This window comes from Nicotiana tomentosiformis, chromosome 11 (assembly GCF_000390325.3).
Source record: "Nicotiana tomentosiformis chromosome 11, ASM39032v3, whole genome shotgun sequence".
Taxonomy (NCBI): domain Eukaryota; kingdom Viridiplantae; phylum Streptophyta; class Magnoliopsida; order Solanales; family Solanaceae; genus Nicotiana; species Nicotiana tomentosiformis.
Genome location: NC_090822.1, coordinates 124315838 through 124334737, shown reverse-complemented (window position 1 = coordinate 124334737; position 18900 = coordinate 124315838). Strand labels below are relative to the sequence as shown.

Below are 18900 nucleotides of genomic sequence, written 5' to 3'. Positions count from 1 at the left end.
GGTTAATTGTAAATCATGTGAATAAACAAAATTAATGACTTTTTGTCGACTTGCTTTTCAACTCTTTCTATTTCTTGTTTGCTAGTATTTTTATAGCCTGTTTGGCCAAGATGGAAAAATCAGCTTATTTTGAGAAGTGCTTTTCCTCAAAAGTATTTTTCTCAAAAGTATTTTTGGTGAGAAGCAGTTTCTATTTGGCTAATTAATTTGAAAAACACTTCTTAGCAGCAATTAGTATTTGGCCAATTAAAAACTGCTTCTAAGTGTATTTTTCTCAAAAGTACTTTTCAAAAAAGTGTTTTTGGATAGAATTTATTTTTTTCTGATTCTCCAAAATTGCTTCTGCTTCTCTTCAAAAGCATTTTTTTTCCTTCCAAAAGCTTGGCCAAACACTTCAACTTTGGGAAAAAATACTTTTTTGAAGAAAAAGTGCTTCTAGGATCGGAGAAACTTGGCGAAATATGCTATTAGCCACCTACAGTGATGGTACTTCATTTCCTGAAATCACAATGTTACTTCTTTGTTATGAAATAACACTACTAGGGATGCGGCCTTTCCCCGAACCCCGGGTGAATAATGTTACTGCTTTCCTTTTATAATGTTACTGCTTTCCTTACTTCCTTTGATAATTCTTTGATGTATTTTGCATATTATTAGACACTAATATGATCTTTCTGTAGCATGTTTCAAGTCCCTTTGAATATAATTTTCTTTGCTATTACCACTACAAATTTCAATTTATGAAGAAAAATATCTTGTATTTTATATTTGAAATTCATTTATTCGATTAAATTAAATTTGTATGGTGTAAAGTTCTTTATTTTTAAGGCTCGAAAGGGTGAAGGAGTCACACAATCAGTCCACCACACTTCTTGATTAAAAAAATTACAATCTTTCTTATTTCAACAAACTTTCATTTTATCTTGAAATAATAAGAGAGAAGAATAAAATACTGAAAAGTAGAGGAAATTGGAGCACGAAATGAGTACTATAATATAGAATTACAATTTTGACAGATGTGCCAAATTATTGCTGAAACACAACATTGTACATAGAGAAAATATAATACAAGATTTGGAATTAAGCATTGCGTCTTTATTTTTACTCCTCCTCCTTGGACAGCTTAATCACCTGAAATTATTAACATAATGCAGCATTAGGCACTACAGTATTCAGAAAAGAAAGAAAAACTTCACCAATTAGAAAAAGTAGTTTTTATTGTTTTATGTTTTGTGAGTGTCGAACTACTTTTTGTCCAAGTAATTAAAAGTTCAAAAAGAGATATTATAAGATACACTTCAACCGAAAGAATTTTCAAATTTTATACATGTAGAATTTAAAACTTGCTACTATAATAGAAAACATGAATTAATCTAAATATACGTCAATCCAATCGCTTAAATAAAATATAGTCAGCGAATATATAATATATTCATAATTCATGTGTAATATGTGTATAATCTAGTTATACTTGCTAGAAAAAGTAAACAGTAAATTTGCTCAGCTATTTATGTAAAGATCCCTTTATAACCGGACGGATTTACTGTTTACTTTTTCTACCCAGTATATATAGATTATATACTAATTATACGCGATTATATACATATTCTATATGAATTATACATATATTCTACATCTGTCAGTAACTTTTAGTTTAAAGGGTTGGGGGGGGGGGGGGGGGTCTATTTAAATTGATTTTTCTATTCTTTTTAAACGTCAGATAAAAATGACCGAAGGAAGTTATGCCAACTTACTTGCACACCCTTGCAAGGGCTATTAATAGGACAAGTAGTATATTGAAGAGCCATCAATTCAAGTTCGTACACATCCTCTGCATATTCATAGCAAGGGCAACTAGTACCAAGTATGCTCTTGAATGTTGGGCAGCATGGAGCAATTTTAGTTGTGTTGACCATGCACGTGTCAATCTTTGCTTTGTCACTAGCCGAGCAGCTCGAACTCGGTGTGGGTGTGGGCGGGGGCGGGCTTGGTGGTGGTGGTGGAGGCGAGCATGGTGGTGGAGGTGGAGGCGGACATGGTCGTGGCCGTGGAGGAGGACATGGATATGGTCGTGGCCACGGGAATGGCCATGGTAAATAACATGGAATGTCCCATGGCCAGAGCTGTAACTCGGTCTTGTCATTGGCTACGGCCATTTCTCTGGCCACGGCCAATTGGTGGCTGCAAAATAAAATTACAGCCACCATTAACATGAGCATAGTTTTCATGGTTGTCATTTTTTCACTGAATAGTTTTGTGCTACAATTAAGTAGGTGATGATATATATGATTCATCTATATATATAGATAAATTATTAGAGTTGCTATGGTAGGTAGGATTTGATATTTTAAGTATATGATGTATCACGTGTATCACATGCAAAAGAAGTTAAACAATCAAGTCTTTTCAAAATGGCCAAGTGATAAGTATTATTGGATAATTCAAAAATAAAAATTGACTGGATAAAAAAGCTAGACCATACCTCCTATTTTCTTGAATTTTCAAGGTTTTAAATCTATTTGTGATATTTTTGTAGTACTCATTCATTTGATGTTATACAAGATTTTGCTCTTTCTAATTGGGGAAACTCTACCTAAAAGAATATTATAATTAGGTTATGCTTCCTTAAAAAACAGTTTCCATTAGATTAAACGTACAAACATTAAAATGATGTTCTATAAATTTCTTGGGCTCACATCATTAAATTAGTCATAGTAAAAGTAGTTGGTAACTAACCGTAAGCATTTAAATTTTATCGAATCTAAATCGATAAAATAATTTGGATTATATTTTAAATTCAAGATATTTTAGTCCAAACAAAATTTATTGGGCTAATATAATTGGATTAATTACATAATTCAATATATATGGATTAAATAAATAAATCCAAATTCATTGGGCTAACCCATTTAATTGGGCTACAAATGATGAGCCTATTTCTTTAGGCCCAAGATATCATCTTTCTAGAGGCCCAGTTTGGTGCCACACGGGAAATGGCGTGGCATGCCAAGTCAAGCGGAAGAGCCAATAGGATCGTGCCATGTGTCAAAAGGCATGCCAAGTCAAATTAAAGGGCCAGTTAAACTGCGCCACGTGTGCAAGTGACATGTTCTGGCCAATCAAATGCGACCTTGTCACACTTCACTTTGATTGGTCGGAAAGAGTTTGTTCTTGTCATAACTCTTCCCTCCCACGACTATAAATATGGGTCTTTATAACTCAGAGAAAACACCAAAAGTTATAACAAGAAGCAAGAAAGAGCTCGTGGATCAAACGCTCCAAATTCCTCCACAAGTTTCAAGCTTCAAGCAATCAAGTTCAAGTTCAAGCTCAAGAACGAAGAACAAATCAAGTTCAAGCTCAAGAACGAAGAACAAATCAAGTTCAAACAATCAAGCTCAAGCTCAAGAATGAAGAACAAATCAAGATTCAAGGAGTACAAGTTCAAATCAAAGTTCGTTCTAGTTGAATTCAAGATCATCGTTCGTGACAACAAATATAGGTTCAAGATCAAGTTCAAAGGCCCTTGAATTTATTTACTATTGAAAAGAAGAATCAGAGGATTCATAGAGATTGTACACTCAAATTATTTGAAATCAAATACTACGATTGTTGCAATATTTTCAGTCTCGATTATTTTTCTTGACACAAATTTATTGTCTACAAATTCTTAAATTTTATTTGGACTAAAATATCTTGAATTTAAAATATAATCCAAATTATTTTATCGATTTAGATTCGATAAAATTTAAATGCTTACAAATGCCCCCTGCTTCAGGGCTTGTCGGGTATAAAGTCATCAAATCTTCGAGACTAGACTTGAAGTATCTCGAGATAATAGCATATAGAGCACATATAAATCATTTATATGGATCTATACTACGCTGGGAATTTTGAACCCCCCCCCCCCCCCCCCCCCCTTTTTTTTACAAAAACTTGCACTTTTTCGTCATTCCTCTTCATCGTAAGGCTCAAAGATAGGTAGCTCTTGGTTTCCACTTATCGCCATACTTAGTTCCATATCATGAGCACGAGTTGATAGTTCTTCAAATGTTTTGGGCTTTATGCCTTGTAAGATATAGCGAAGACCCCAACCTATGCCTTGAATGCATATTTCGATGCTAGAAGTTTCGTTAAGGTGATCTTTGCAATTGAGGCTTAAGCTCCTCCAGCGGTTGATAAAGTCAATATCTGGCTCATCCTTTCGTTGATGAGAGTTTGTAAGTTCGATCATGCTTACGATGCATCTTGTGCTATAGAAATGATTGAGAAACTCTTTCTCCAACTGCTCCCAACTATCGATGGAACCAGATTCGAGATTTGTGTACCAATCGAATGCATTACCTTTGAGAGATCGCATAAACTGTTTGACAAGATAATCGCCATACATTCCAGTATTGTTGAAAGTTTCAACAAAGTGTGCTATATGTTGTTTCCTTTGCCGTCGAATTGTTGCAACTTAGGAGGTTGATAACCAACATGCATCTTCAAGTTATCAATTCTTTGTGTGTACGACTTTGCATATGTGAGAGATAATTTGGACGACTCGGGCTTATCTTTGATGGTCTCCATGATGAAGTCTTTTAATTTCTCAATGGGAATCAGACCTTCAGCGGGAACTTGAATCTCCTTGGTTGTCGTTGCTTGCTTTTCGGAGGTGTCCCATTTCTCTTGTAACCTTTGAAGATTTAAAGGTGTTTGTATGTATTCTCCTTCTACTATGCTATCCAACTTATTTATTAAATTAGAAAGTTTAGCATCTTGATCTTGCACGCGCTTTGACAAGCCTTCAACTGCTTTCGTTAAATTTGCGAGTTGTTCTTTTACGGTAGAAACTTCAATAACCATTGCTTGCATGATGTCCGTAGAGGATGAAAAATGAAATAGATCATTATTGGGATAGAGCTTGGAGGTCGCATTAATGGAGACTAAAGTAGATCCAGCGCTCAAGTTATCATCATAAGCTTGCATGAAAGGTTTCTCAGACTTAGATAAACTAAGTTGGGCAAGAACCTTTTCGATCCTTTTGGCGACATCGTTCCCTTTTTGGATCGTGCTTGTAGAGGGTCTTGCTCCTTTTGAAGATGAAGATCCGAAAACAGGGGTTGACGTGAATGACACTTGGAGTACTTGTTGTCCTAAAGAGCTTGCTTTGCTCCTTGTAACTGGCCCAAAACTTTCAAAGGTAACATAGAGGATGCTTTCCACATCAACATAGAACATGGAATTAGCAACCTCACTGGAAGTTGATTTGGAGTTAATTTTCTGTGAAGCTATTTCGATGTTCTTGAACTTTGGTGATAGAAAAGTTGAGATGAGTGATAGAGATTGTCCCACTGGGCGTGCCAGAATTTATAGACAATAAATTTGCATCAAGAAAAATAATCGAGACAAAAAATATTGCAACAATCGTAGTATTTGATTTCAAATAATTTGAGTGTACAATCTTTATGAATCCTCTGATTCTTCTTTTCAATAGTAAATAAATTCAAGGGCCTTTGAGCTTGATCTTGAACCTATATTTGTTGTCACGAATGATGATCTTGAATTCAACTAGCACGAACTTTGATTTGAACTCGTAATCCTTGAATCTTGATTTGTTCTTCGTTCTTGAGTTTGAGCTTGATTGCTTGAAGCTTGAAACTTGTGGAGGAATTTGCAGCATTTGATCCACGAGCTCTTTCTTGCTTCTTGTTATAACGTCTGGTGTCTTCTCTGAGTTATGAAGCCTATTTATAGTCGTGGGAGGGAAGAGTTATGATAAGAACAAACTCTTTCCGACCAATCAAAGTGAAGTATGACAAGGCCGCATTTGATTGGCCAAAACAAGTCACTTGCACACGTGGCATAGTTTCACTGGCCCTTTAATTTGACTTGGCATGCCTTGTCATTTTGACACATGGCACGATCCTATTGGCTCTTCCGCTTGACTTGGCATGCCACGCCATTTCACGTGTGGCATCAAACTGGGCCTCTAGGAAGATGATATCTTGGGCCTAAAGAAATGGGCTCATCATTTGTTACCCAATTAAATGGGTTAGCCCAATAAATTTGGAACTATTTATTTAACCCATATATTACTACTAGAATTTCGCTAAAAACCGACCAAAAATACCGATCAACGTTGGTCAATTATGGCAAATTACCGACCAAAATGCGACCATTACGGTGTGGACGGTGTTTTGATGGTCGGAATGGCTTACCGACCAAAGTTGGTCGGAACGACCATCTGACAAGTTTAATTACTTACCGACCAACTTTGGTCGGAAACATATTTTATTAATTTAATTTTACCGACCAAAGTTGGTCGGTTTAACTAAATTATATTTTTTTATTAATTATTAAAATTTAAAAAAACCGACCAACTTTGGTCGGTAATTGAAAATATATATTTTTTAAAAATAATTAAAATTAAACATTACCGACCAACTATGGTCGGTAATCTCAACAATGCAAGAAAAATACCGACCAAAGTTGGACGATAGTGTTGAATTCTGGGAATTCAATGTTCATTAACCGACCAACTTTGGTCGGTATTTTGGAATAATTTATTTTTTTTATTAAAAACCGACCAACTTTGATCGGTTTTTCTGGGTTTAATTTTGGTATAAAATGCCTGTTTTGGCAGCTACACCACCTGCCAGCATACCAATACAACAACACAACAACAACAACAACAATACAACAACAACAACAACAACAACAACAACAACAACAACAACAACAACAACAACAACAAAAATACAACAACAACAACAACAACACAACAACAACAACAACAACAACAACAACAACAACAACAACAACAACAACAACAACACAACAACAATAACCAAAACATTCAATAAATACTTTAAAACTAACAAATTAAAGTTCAATTGAACATAAAAATCTAAAACCAAGTTAAAACTAATTACAACTAGTTCAAAACTGGTTCTATTTGTCTAGTTCAAAGTATATAAAAGTCAAGGGGTATTTTCTACAACATCATCATCACCGTCTGATAAACTTTCATTTACAAGACGATATAGAGAATGGTCTTGTGGAGGACGGGAAGCACGATCACGGGGAGGACGGGAGGAACGATCACGAGCAGGGCGGGAGGAACGATCACGTGGAGGTCGACCCTCTGGAGATGACTCACGAGATCGGGGCAACGGAAAAGCTCCACTAGATAGGAGAGTTCTGATCTGAGCTTGCATGCCAAGGAATTGAGCATCTCTAAGCCTTTCTCTTTCCTTGGCCGCTTCTAGCTCTGATGTGAGCTTTGTCACTGTCTCCCGCATAGCGGAGAGGCTCTCCCTATTAAGTTGCTCGCCTTGCGAGGAAGTCCCTATTCCTCGCATTCCACACTTATAGCGATGGAAGTTTTTAGTAGGAAGCCCGTATACCTTCCCCATTTTGGACCGCCAACAGACTCCAACCATATTCTTTCAGCATCCTCGTCCGAAGGTTGGGTTGGCTCACCCGATTCACCAGCTGGATGACTACGGATGAATTCCTCTACGTTACTTTGGTAGCGACCCTATATTATTTTAAATTAAATTAGTATTTCAAGTTTTTTATAAAAGTAAATTATAATACTTAAATAAAATTGAAAGCTTACATATGCAGTCGAGGCCCGGTCCTCGACCCACCTATCTTGATCCCCCTCTTTTTTCTTCTTCACAATATGTGTCTCCTTGAATAGCTCATTATGACTCATTGGACGCCCATACTTCTTTTCCTGAAAATAAATTAATTTAGTTAATAAACAGAATAGATATACTTAGAAAAGTAAAATAATTTAAATTACGTACCAATCTTCTTTTTATTGTCCCTAGGTTGATCGCACCTCCAGTATGCAAGGAGTCTCCCTTCTCGGATGCGCGAGCTTTCTTTCCTTTTTAGCTCCTCTCTAAGAACTCTACGGTAAGCCATTGCCTTTGCAAATCATTCCACAAATTCTTAAGTAACCAGCCAGGCCTCTTATTCTTCTTTCTAGCATCCGAGAAAGCATCCGCCAATCTCTTGCGAGCTTTATGATGAAAATTTGTAGCCACTTCCGCGCTATAGCGGTCTTCCCATACACACTTGCTCTGTATTTCAAAAGTTAAATATTAGATGGAAACATCATAAATATAAATTATTAAACTGTTTAAAAGAACATTTATACCTTAAATTGATTGAAAATTTGCTCCTTCAGTGAGAATGGGCAATCAGTCCAAGTCGCATAAGGGCCATCATAAAGCTTTCTGATGGCATTGGTGATTATCCACATTAAATTAGCACGCATATTAAAATTCTGCTTGGTTGATATGTCATATGTTTCAACACCATCATACCACAATTGTTTTAGCTCATCAATCAAAGGTTGCAAATATACATCAATCAAACTTTTCGGATTACGTGGACCGGGGATAATACAATTTAAGAATATATATGGACTAGTCATACACAACTCAGGTGGTAGATTATAAGGTGTAAGAAAGACAGGCCAACATGAATATGGTGTCGCAGATATAGAAAAAGGCGTGAAGCCATCGGCACACAGACCTAACCGAATGTTCCTTGGTTCACTAGCAAAATCTGGATATGTCCTATCAAAGTGCTTCCAAGCTTCTCCATCTGAAGGATGACACATAACACCATGTGGTCTTCTATTTTCAAAGTGCCATCTCATATGAGGAGCAGAACTCATCGACGCATATAACCTCTTTAACCTAGGTATAAGAGGTAAATAATGCATTGCCTTGACAGCGACCATATTCCCGCTGGAAAGCCTCTTGAAACGAGGCTTTTCGCAAAATTTACAACTGTCTAAAGTTGCATCATCTTTATAATATAACATGCAACCATCTTCACAACAATCAATTCTCATTGACGAAAGTCCTAACTTAGAAACCAATCTCTTCGCCTTATAGAAATCACCAGGTAAGTTGATATTAGGGTCAACTAGTTCACTCATAAGGTCAATGAAAGAGTCCATGGCTGCTTGAGAAATATTCCAATTAGATTTGATACTTAGTAATCTAACTGCAACAGACAGCTCAGAGTGCGGACTTCCTTCACGTAGTGGACGACTAGCTTCCTCTAACTGTTCATAAAAATGTTTTGCGTCATCATTAGGAGTTTGTTCAATATTTTTATTGGGCTCACCCCCAAAAGCATCCGCAACCATATCCTGAATTCTAGAATCAAGATTTGTATTCTCCACCGACCTACTACTTTCACCAACAACCATGTTATGAAATATCCCACGGCTACCATCGATCTCTCCATGATTAGTCCACACAAAGTAATTCTCTATAAACCCCTTCCTATAAAGATGAAGCTTAACTTCCTCCGATTTTTTAAACTTCATACAATCGCACCTGACACAAGGGCACCTAATTACTCCTTCACTTTGGTATGGTGGAAGTGACATTGCATGTCTAATAAAGTCATCAACCCCTTCTACAAAATCCTCCCGCAATCCCCGCCGATTAGGATAATTTCTATTGTACATCCAAGTACGATGTTCCATCTATACAAATAAAACAAGAATAAATTAATTTATTCTACAATTATAAATTAATTATATCTTTTTTAGTTAATTCAAGATAATTATTTTTTCCTAATTACATCAATTTATATCCTAAAAGTTCAATTCATATCCAAAAGGTCCAATTCATATCTTAAAAGTTCAATTCATATCCTAAAAGTTCAATTCACAAGAACAAATCCTAAAAACTAAAATTTCAATTCATATCCTACGAGTTTAAATATAAACTAACTAAATTAAAGAAATTCAACCCATACCCTAAAAGTTCGATTCACAACAAAAAATTAATTTATTCTACAATTATAAATTAATTATATCTTTTTTAGTTAATTCAAGATAATTATTTTTTCCTAATTACACCAATTTATATTCTAAAAGTTTAATTCATATCCAAAAGGTCCAATTCATATCTTAAAAGTTCAATTCATATCCTAAAAGTTCAATTCACAAGAACAAATCCTAAAAACTAAAATTTCAATTCATATCCTACGAGTTTAAACATAAACTAACTAAACTAAAGAAATTCAACCCATACCCTAAAAGTTCGATTCACAACAACAAATTAATTTATTCTACAATTATAAATTAATTATATCTTTTTTAGTTAATTCAAGATAATTATTTTTTCCTAATTACACCAATTTATATCCTAAAAGTTCAATTCATATCCAAAAGGTCCAATTCATATCTTAAAAGTTCAATTCATATCCTAAAAGTTCAATTCACAAGAATAAATCCTAAAAACTAAAATTTCAATTCATATCCTACGAGTTTAAACATAAACTAACTAAACTAAAGAAATTCAACCCATACCCTAAAAGTTCGATTCACAACAAAAAATAATTTATTCTACAATTATAAATTAATTATATCTTTTTTAGTTAATTCAAGATAATTATTTTTTCCTAATTACACCAATTTATATCCTAAAAGTTAAATACATATCCAAAAGGTCCAATTCATATCTTAAAAGTTCAATTCATATCCTAAAAGTTCAATTCACAAGAACAAATCCTAAAAACTAAAATTTCAATTCATATCCTACGAGTTTAAACATAAACTAACTAAACTAAAGAAATTCAACCCATACCCTAAAAGTTCGATTCACAAAAGCAAATTAATTTATTCTACAATTATAAATTAATTATATCCTTTTTAGTTAATTCAAGATAATTATTTTTCCCTAATTACACCAATTTATATCCTAAAAGTTCAATTCATATCCAAAAGGTCCAATTCATATCTTAAAAGTTCAATTCATATCCTAAATGTTCAATTCACAAGAACAAATCCTAAAAACTAAAATTTTAATTCATATCCTACGAGTTTAAACATAAACTAACTAAACTAAAGAAATTCAACCCATACCCTAAAAGTTCGATTCACAACAATAAATTAATTTATTCTATAATTATAAATTAATTATATCTTTTTTAGTTAATTAAAGATAATTATTTTTTTCTAATTACACCAATTTATATCCTAAAAGTTCAATTCATATCCAAAAGGTCCAATTCATATCTTAAAAGTTCAATTCATATCCTAAAAGTTCAATTCACAAGAACAAATCCTAAAAACTAAATTTTCAATTCATATCCTACGAGTTTAAACATAAACTAACTAAACTAAAGAAATTCAACCCATACCCTAAAAGTTCGATTCACAACAACAAATTAATTTATTCTACAATTATAAATTAATTATATCTTTTTAGTTAATTCAAGATAATTATTTTTTCCTAATTACACCAATTTATATCCTAAAAGTTCAATTCATATCCAAAAGGTCCAATTCATATCTTAAAAGTTCAATTCATATCCTAAAAGTTCAATTCACAAGAACAAATCCTAAAAACTAAAATTTCAATTCATATCCTACGAGTTTAAACATAAACTAACTAAACTAAAGAAATTCAACCCATACCCTAAAAGTTCGATTCACAACAACAAATTAATTTATTCTACAATTATAAATTAATTATATCTTTTTTAGTTAATTCAAGATAATTATTTTTTCCTAATTACACCAATTTATATCCTAAAAGTTCAATTCATATCCAAAAGGTCCAATTCATATCTTAAAAGTTCAATTCATATCCTAAAAGTTCAATTCACAAGAACAAATCCTAAAAACTAAAATTTCAATTCATATCCTACGAGTTTAAACATAAACTAACTAAACTAAAGAAATTCAACCCATACCCTAAACTAAACTAATTCATAACTAATTAACTAATTAACAAAACTAATTAGTTAATAAAACTAATTAAAACAAGACCTAAACCCTAATCCTCAATAAAATGCAATGTTCAAATAATTGAAACACTAATCAATTGAAACTAATTCATAACTAATTAACAAAACCTAGAAATAATAAATAAATGGGTTGTAATTCAAACCTAGAATTTTTAGGAGATGGAGAAGGAGAGGGGCGGCAGTGGCAGCGGCGACGGCGACGACGCGGGTGAGGACTGGATGGCGAGTGGGAGGGCTGGGAGAAGGAGAGAGGGGAAGGTTTAGAGTGAAGAGGGAAAAATTTCAGAGAAATGGGGGTTTTCCCGTTTTTCACTTCTCTGATTTTAGAATTACCGACCAAAGTTGGTCAGTAATTTTGGTCGGTACATTAAGTGCTGACCGTTAGTCGGTTTTTTTATAAAAAAAAATTTAAATTCTTTTTTTTTTTGTGTTTTTTTTCCTTAAAATATTATAAACTATAAAAAATATATTATAAACTACAAGCATTTATTTTATTTAACTATGCAATTATTATAAATAATTATAAACTATAAGCATAATCTTTATAAATAATTATATTAACTATTTAATTTTAATAAATTATAATAGCATCTATCTAAGTAAATTTTCTAAGTTATAATTAAGTATGTGAGTAATTTCTCACACACACACATACACTATATTGTAATTGATGCTAATAACTTCTTTTTTCATTCGTTCATCACTAATAATGCATGACATAGATTAATCGATATATAGGTCGAGACGTTTTGATGAATCATCGATTAATATTCATCAATACATCTAAGTAAGTTATAAGTCGATGAATCAATTTACAAATAGATATATTTGATGATAAAGTATATATACTAATTAGTATCTTCCCAAGTCTATCCCTAAAAGAACCCGACCCTGTGGTCCTAGCGCTTCGTGTTCTTATATATATATATACACACACAAACACACTTCACTGTAATACTTTAACTATATATATAGCTTGTTATAGTATATGTTAGTGTGTATATATATAGCTTGTTAAAGTTTGACCATGTTTGACCTATTAATTTAACTCGTTTACTTAATACTAATAGCTTCTTTCGTTTATTTAATTTGTGATCCATATATATATGTCAAAGATGTATATATATATATATATATATATATATATATATATATATATATATATATGTGTGTGTGTGTGTGTGTGTGTGTGTGTGTGTGTGTCACAGATGTTTAGTATTAATTCTTTTATTTTTCATTCATTCATCACTAATAATACATGGCATAGCTAGATTAATCGATATAAGTCGAGACGTTTTGTTTTTACTATTAGTCGATATAGGTCAAACGTTTTGTTTTTAATATTCATCGATGCATCTAAGTAAGTTATAAGTCGATGAATCAATTTACAAATAGTATGTTATATATAGTATATGTTAGTGTATTAATTATTTGTATTACAAAAGTGTTAACGAATTACATTTATATTACTTAGATAGTAAATATAAAAGTAATTCGAAAGTTTGATCAATATTGACGTAATAACCGACCAACTTTGGTCGGTTATTTTGCAGAAAATAACAATTACCGACCAAAGTTGGTCGGTAAATGCTTTCCCTACATTAACCGACCAACGTTGGTCGGTAATTTTAAATATAAATTCTTAAATATTATAAAATATTTTAAATAATAAAATAATTATTAAAATTTAAAAAATTGGATCCAGATTATTGACCAACGTTGGTCGGTAATCCAAAATTTTCTTGTCTGACCAGCTTGGTCAATTCGTTGACCAATTTACCGACCAACGTTGGTCGGTATTTAGTTTTAAAAAAATATAAATATTTTTTTTCCCCAGTTTCCGTCCAACCTGAACGGTTTTTGGTCGCTTTTTTTGACCGACCAACGTTGGTCGGAAATAGTTGGTCGGTTTTTAGCAGATTTTTAGTAGTGTATATTGAATTATGTAATTAATCCAATTATATTAGCCCAATAAATTTTGTTTGGACTAAAATATCTTGAATTTAAAATGTAATCTAAATTATTTTATCGATTTAGATTCGATAAAATTTAAATGCTTATACTAAAATTACTTTCACCTTTTTTATTTTAGTTTATTAATCATTCAAATCAAGTGTAAGCGTCTAATCCTTATAAAATTGTTTAATTTTCACGATTAAATAACTCAGGGTCTCTGACCTACATGACCTGACCAATTTGTCAGACATTCGTTATCTATTTTTATTGTTCAAATATTTGATAATCCAAAAAATAATTGTTCAAACTCTTTGATAAATGATGTACTAGTATATTTTTAACTAAGACAAGAGTATGTTGCTCTAGTGGTGAGCACCCTTCACTTCTAACCAAGAGGTTGTGAGTTCGAGTCACCCCAAGAGCAAGGTGGGGAGTTCTTGTCGGGAGGGAGCCGAGAGTCTATCGGAAACTGCCTCTCTACCCCAGGGTAGGGGTAATATCTGCGTACACACTACCCTCAACAAATCCCATTAGTGAAATTATACTGAATTGTTGTTGTTGTTGTAGTATATTTTTAACTACCTGGTTTCTGGTATCATGCGATTGAGAGACATGCAACGTTAGAGAGGTTCATAAACTAACTTTAAACAATTATAAGTGCCTGGATGAAACTTTATTGAGTACAAGAATAAAGATGACAAACGCGAACAAGTACAATATGTCTACGAGGCTATTCTGCCTACTAATTAGTCATAAACGGATATACAACATATAGACATGTTGTAAAACACAATTTATAGTACCAATATTATTTAAAACAAGAGGTCAAGTTATTATGCCAATATAACAGAAGAAAATATCATATTATATGTACATCATATTCTTTTACAATTCTTAATTTCAGAAAATGATTTTTTTTTATCTTTTTATGCGTAAAAAACAGATCTATTGCATGTAAAAGTAAATCCGATATTTATGTATCCGATATAAAAATTTACAATCATTCAACAATAATTTCAAAATTTGTGAATCGCTCATATCTATGTGACATTATATAATTAGCAAGAAAAAAAAAAGGTGACATTATATGACCAATCATACAACTGTGAATTAATCACTTCAGCCAATCAACTCATGATAATCTTTTATATTCCAGTCGCTGCAGTCATTGACTTGACGACGTCGTTTCGGGCATTATTATTTAGTGCAAACTTTTCCGGGATTATTACACAAATAACCGGTCAGATTTAATATTTATTTTTTCTAATTAGTATACATAGATTATACATAATTATACATATATTATACTCCCTCCGTTCCAATTTATGTGAACCTGTTTGACTAGGCACAAAGTTTAATAAAAAAAAAATAAAGACTTTTGGAATTTGTGGTCCTAAACAATTCAAAAAAGGGCCCAGAGTATTTGTGTGGTTATAAAAGCTTCTCATTAAGGGTAGAATTAGGGCAGCTTATCGGGCGAATTGGGCGGTTAATTACTCTTAACGGTTTGGTTTAACGGTTATCGGCTTTTAAATGTATTAATCCGCTAGCTACCCGATAAGATATCGGGCGGATTGGTATCTGTTTAGCTCTTATCGGGCGATTATCAGGCGGCTTATCGGCCTAATTCAATCTATATTGTGTGCATTAATTGTGTGTTGACTGCCTAGCATACAAATTCAGAATAGGAAATTACACATTGAGTCCAGACATACATGTCTGTTAACGCCTACATAAAAATGATGTAGTGTGTCGTGTGTTGTAGAGCGAAAAAAGCAGAACACATTGTAGGCTACATTACATCCCAAAGCAGACTACATATGAGTCCAGACATACATGTTTGTTAATGCCTACCATTAAACCCCAAAGCAGACTACATTACATGAGTCCAGAATACATATTTCAAAATAATTAATCCATAAATGAGCAGACTACACATAAATGTTTGGCCTGCAGCTAACGCCTAACAGTGCTTGAATTTCTGCAGCTTCAAAGTTCAAACAACAACTTCAAATTTCTAACTTAAACTCTCAACCAAGCATTTCACGCTATATCATTAACCATACAAACAACACCGAGCAAAAGACAGTTATGTATAGAAATAGGGATGGATTATAAGCAGTAAACAATTTACAGAAAACGCAGATATGCTCTTTCCCCAGAACATAATTCAAGACAGTACTATCGTCAATATTGTGGGATAAAAGTTGTGGCACAGCATTGTTGTTCTTCTATTAAACATAGACCACATGCATTAGTTTAAGAAAACAAAAGCAGAGGTGAACCATAGACAGCAGCTTAACCAATCTTGTTGTAGGGTGGGAGAATAAGCTAAGCTAATAGCTGGAAGAAGTGGAAGGGTTTTTGATATTTAATATATATATATATATTCTTAACGGGTTAACGGATTATCCGTTAAGAAAATTGAATAATCCGCCCCCAAACCGATAAGCCGTTAATAAAAAAAATTTAATCCGTTCCCCGTCCGTTAAACCGTTAACCCGATACCAATAAGCCATTAAGCTTCGGTTCGGTTTTCGGTTTTCGGTTTCGGTTCGGTTTTGAACACCCCTAGGTAGAATGGTAGAATTGTAAGTTGTAAAATTGTTTCCAAATTTAGAAAGGGTCATTCTTTTTGAAACGGACCAAAAAAGGAAATAGATTCACTGGAACATAGATAATATATGTCTATTTTAAGTTTAAGAAATTAGGTGGGTTTGCTATTTAGGTTAAATCTTCTTCCTTTTCTTTCCTTTATGAATATTGTATTCGCAAATCATTGTTAATTTGAATTCGCTAAGTAATTTAAATAAGGGAGAAACACTTTCTATTCGACATTACTTTATTTTCAAAGCTCGAACGGTTAAGGTTGGAGAAATCACAACTAATTATTTAATTATTCCATCACATTTTTCCTCTTTTTTTCCTTGAAGATTCAAACAAAATCAAGTTTGGATGAAACTAAATAAGATTTGGCGAACAAATATATATCAAGATAAAAAATATTTATAATTTAGAAAGTAAAAAGAGGTTATACGATAATCATTGCAGATTTCATTATGTTTTTTTCATTCCGTCACCGTGGTAACCTTTTTCATTCCGTCACCGTGGTAACCTTACTTTCTTATTCTAACAAATTGTCGTTAATTTTATCTTGAAATAAGAAAGAGAAATTTAAAAAAGAAAAGAAGATAATACAGAAAAGTAGAGAATATCGGGCTACAAAATGAGTACAATAACAGTTATTAGTACTAAGAATTTGACAGATATGCCAAGTTATTGCTCGAAACACAACACTACAAGTTTACCCCTAGAAATTACAATGTCTTAAAAACATGGTAGACTAAACCATAGTTTAAAGACTTTTCAACAGAAAGATTAACAGCAAATCATCTAATATAAGATCTGGAATTAAACATCAAGTCTCTTTATTTTTACTCCTCCTCCTTGGAGAGCTTAATCACCTGAAATAAATTAACATAATGCAGCATTAGGCACTGTATATAGAAAAATAATTTGAAAAAGAAAAGAAACAATGATCTGTTTCAAATGCAAAAGCTTCCAATTTATGAATGTTTTACAGAAAACTAAAAAGATCCGAATTACACTCTTAATGTGCTAAGAAGTCTTAAGAAGACATATACGATCATTAATTACTCGTTTTATGGGAGACATAAGGGTAATTTAATCAAATACACTTCAATATTGATACTGTTAAATAACCTTCTTAGTGAGTGTGTCAAAATTTTAAACTACAAATAAACTTACTTGCAAACCCTTGCAAGGGCTATCAACATCACAATAAGCTTCAAGAGTGATCAAGACTTGATTGTCCAAATTCTCTGCATATTTATAGCAAGGGCAACTAGTTCCAAGTATGCTCTTGAATGTTGGGCAGCATTCATCAATTGAAGTTGTATTGAACATGCACTTCTTCACCTTTGCTTGGTCACTAGCAGAGCAGCTCGAACTCGGGGCGGGTGGGGGTGGGCATGGTGGTGGAGGTGGAGGAGGACATGGCCGTGGCCGTGGCCGTGGAGGAGGGCATGGATATGGACGTGGAAACGGAAACGGCCACGGCAAATAACATGGAATTTTCCATGGCCAGAGCTGTAACTCATTCCCGTCAACGGCCACGGCCACTTCTCTCGCCGTGGCCACTTGTTGGTGGCTACAAAATAAAATTGCAGCCACCAGTAAAGTAAGGAGCATTTTCATGGTTACCATTTTTCAATGAATGGTTTGTGTCATACAATGAAAGATTTGAACCAATTATATATACAGATAAATTATTAGAGTTACTATGTGCATGGTAGGTAGGATTTGAATAATGGAGTAGTTAATGTCTTATTGACGAGTAATATTCACGTGATACACATGCTGAGAAAAGTTATATTATCTATTCCTTTCAGAACCTACATTATGTATGGGTCTGTGTATTTTTTATGAAATGACAAAATAGTCCTTAATTTTAATGTGTCGAAAAACAAAAGTAAGGGCATTTGAGTAAAATAAAATGTTGGTATATTGCTAACCTAGTACCTTTCACTCAATATGTTAAAAAGACTAATATATATATATATATATATATATATATATATATATATATATATATATATATATAGAAAAAGAAAGAAAAATCACTTGTTCAAGTTCATTGAAACTCTAAACAAGGACTTGATAATAAGTCCCAATAATTCATTTGATAGGATCCAGAACAACAAGGGGCTGCCTATTTCACCAAAAAAACAACATTTCCAAAACGAGATATGGTCAATGGTAGCAGCTCAAAGACCAAGAATCTCTCATTTTCTTTAAACTATGAAATTTTTTTAGTTTTAAGCTAAGAATATTTAAGTTTTTGGTTGAAATTAAGCTAAGCAATTGTAATATACAAAGGCTTCTATATATCTCACCTTCCTCTTCCACATACCCATCAAATTTTATACCACAAAGTATTTAAACACACACACAGAGTGACATGCAGATAAACAACAACAACAACCCAGTATAATTTTACTAGTGGGATCTGGGGAGGGTAGTTTGTACGCAGACTTTACCCCTACTATGGGGTAGAGAGGCTATTTCTGATAGACCCTCGGCTCCCTCCAAGAACTCTCCACCTTGCTCTTGGGTGACTCGAACTCACAACCTCTTGATTGGAAG

At 33.1% G+C, this 18900-nt stretch overlaps 2 protein-coding genes across 2 annotated transcripts; both read right to left on the bottom strand.

Moving 5' to 3' along the window:
• Positions 1-969: 969 nt before the first annotated feature.
• Positions 970-2265, bottom strand: LOC104117121 (uncharacterized). Its single transcript, XM_009628121.4, has 2 exons — positions 1755-2265; positions 970-1131 (listed from the first exon to the last, which is right to left on the bottom strand). The coding sequence occupies exons 1-2, from the start codon at positions 2235-2237 to the stop codon at positions 1102-1104; spliced, it is 513 nt and encodes a 170-aa protein (XP_009626416.1). The 5' UTR covers positions 2238-2265; the 3' UTR covers positions 970-1101.
• Positions 2266-16961: 14696 nt separating this feature from the next.
• On the bottom strand, positions 16962-18095 carry LOC104092119 (uncharacterized). Its single transcript, XM_009597631.3, has 2 exons — positions 17503-18095; positions 16962-17198 (listed from the first exon to the last, which is right to left on the bottom strand). Exons 1-2 carry the CDS (start codon positions 17959-17961, stop codon positions 17169-17171), a joined length of 489 nt encoding a protein of 162 aa, XP_009595926.2. The 5' UTR covers positions 17962-18095; the 3' UTR covers positions 16962-17168.
• Between the last annotated feature and the right edge of the window lie 805 nt (positions 18096-18900).

Coding starts and splice junctions, on each gene's coding strand:
- LOC104117121 (XM_009628121.4), bottom strand. CDS start 2,237: ATGACAACCATGAAAACTATGCTCATGTTAATGGTGGCTGTAATTTTA. Junction 1,132..1,754: donor GCCCTTGCAAGGGTGTGCAA/GTAAGTTGGCAT, acceptor TAATAATTTCAG/GTGATTAAGCTGTCCAAGGA.
- LOC104092119 (XM_009597631.3), bottom strand. CDS start 17,961: ATGGTAACCATGAAAATGCTCCTTACTTTACTGGTGGCTGCAATTTTA. Junction 17,199..17,502: donor GCCCTTGCAAGGGTTTGCAA/GTAAGTTTATTT, acceptor AATTTATTTCAG/GTGATTAAGCTCTCCAAGGA.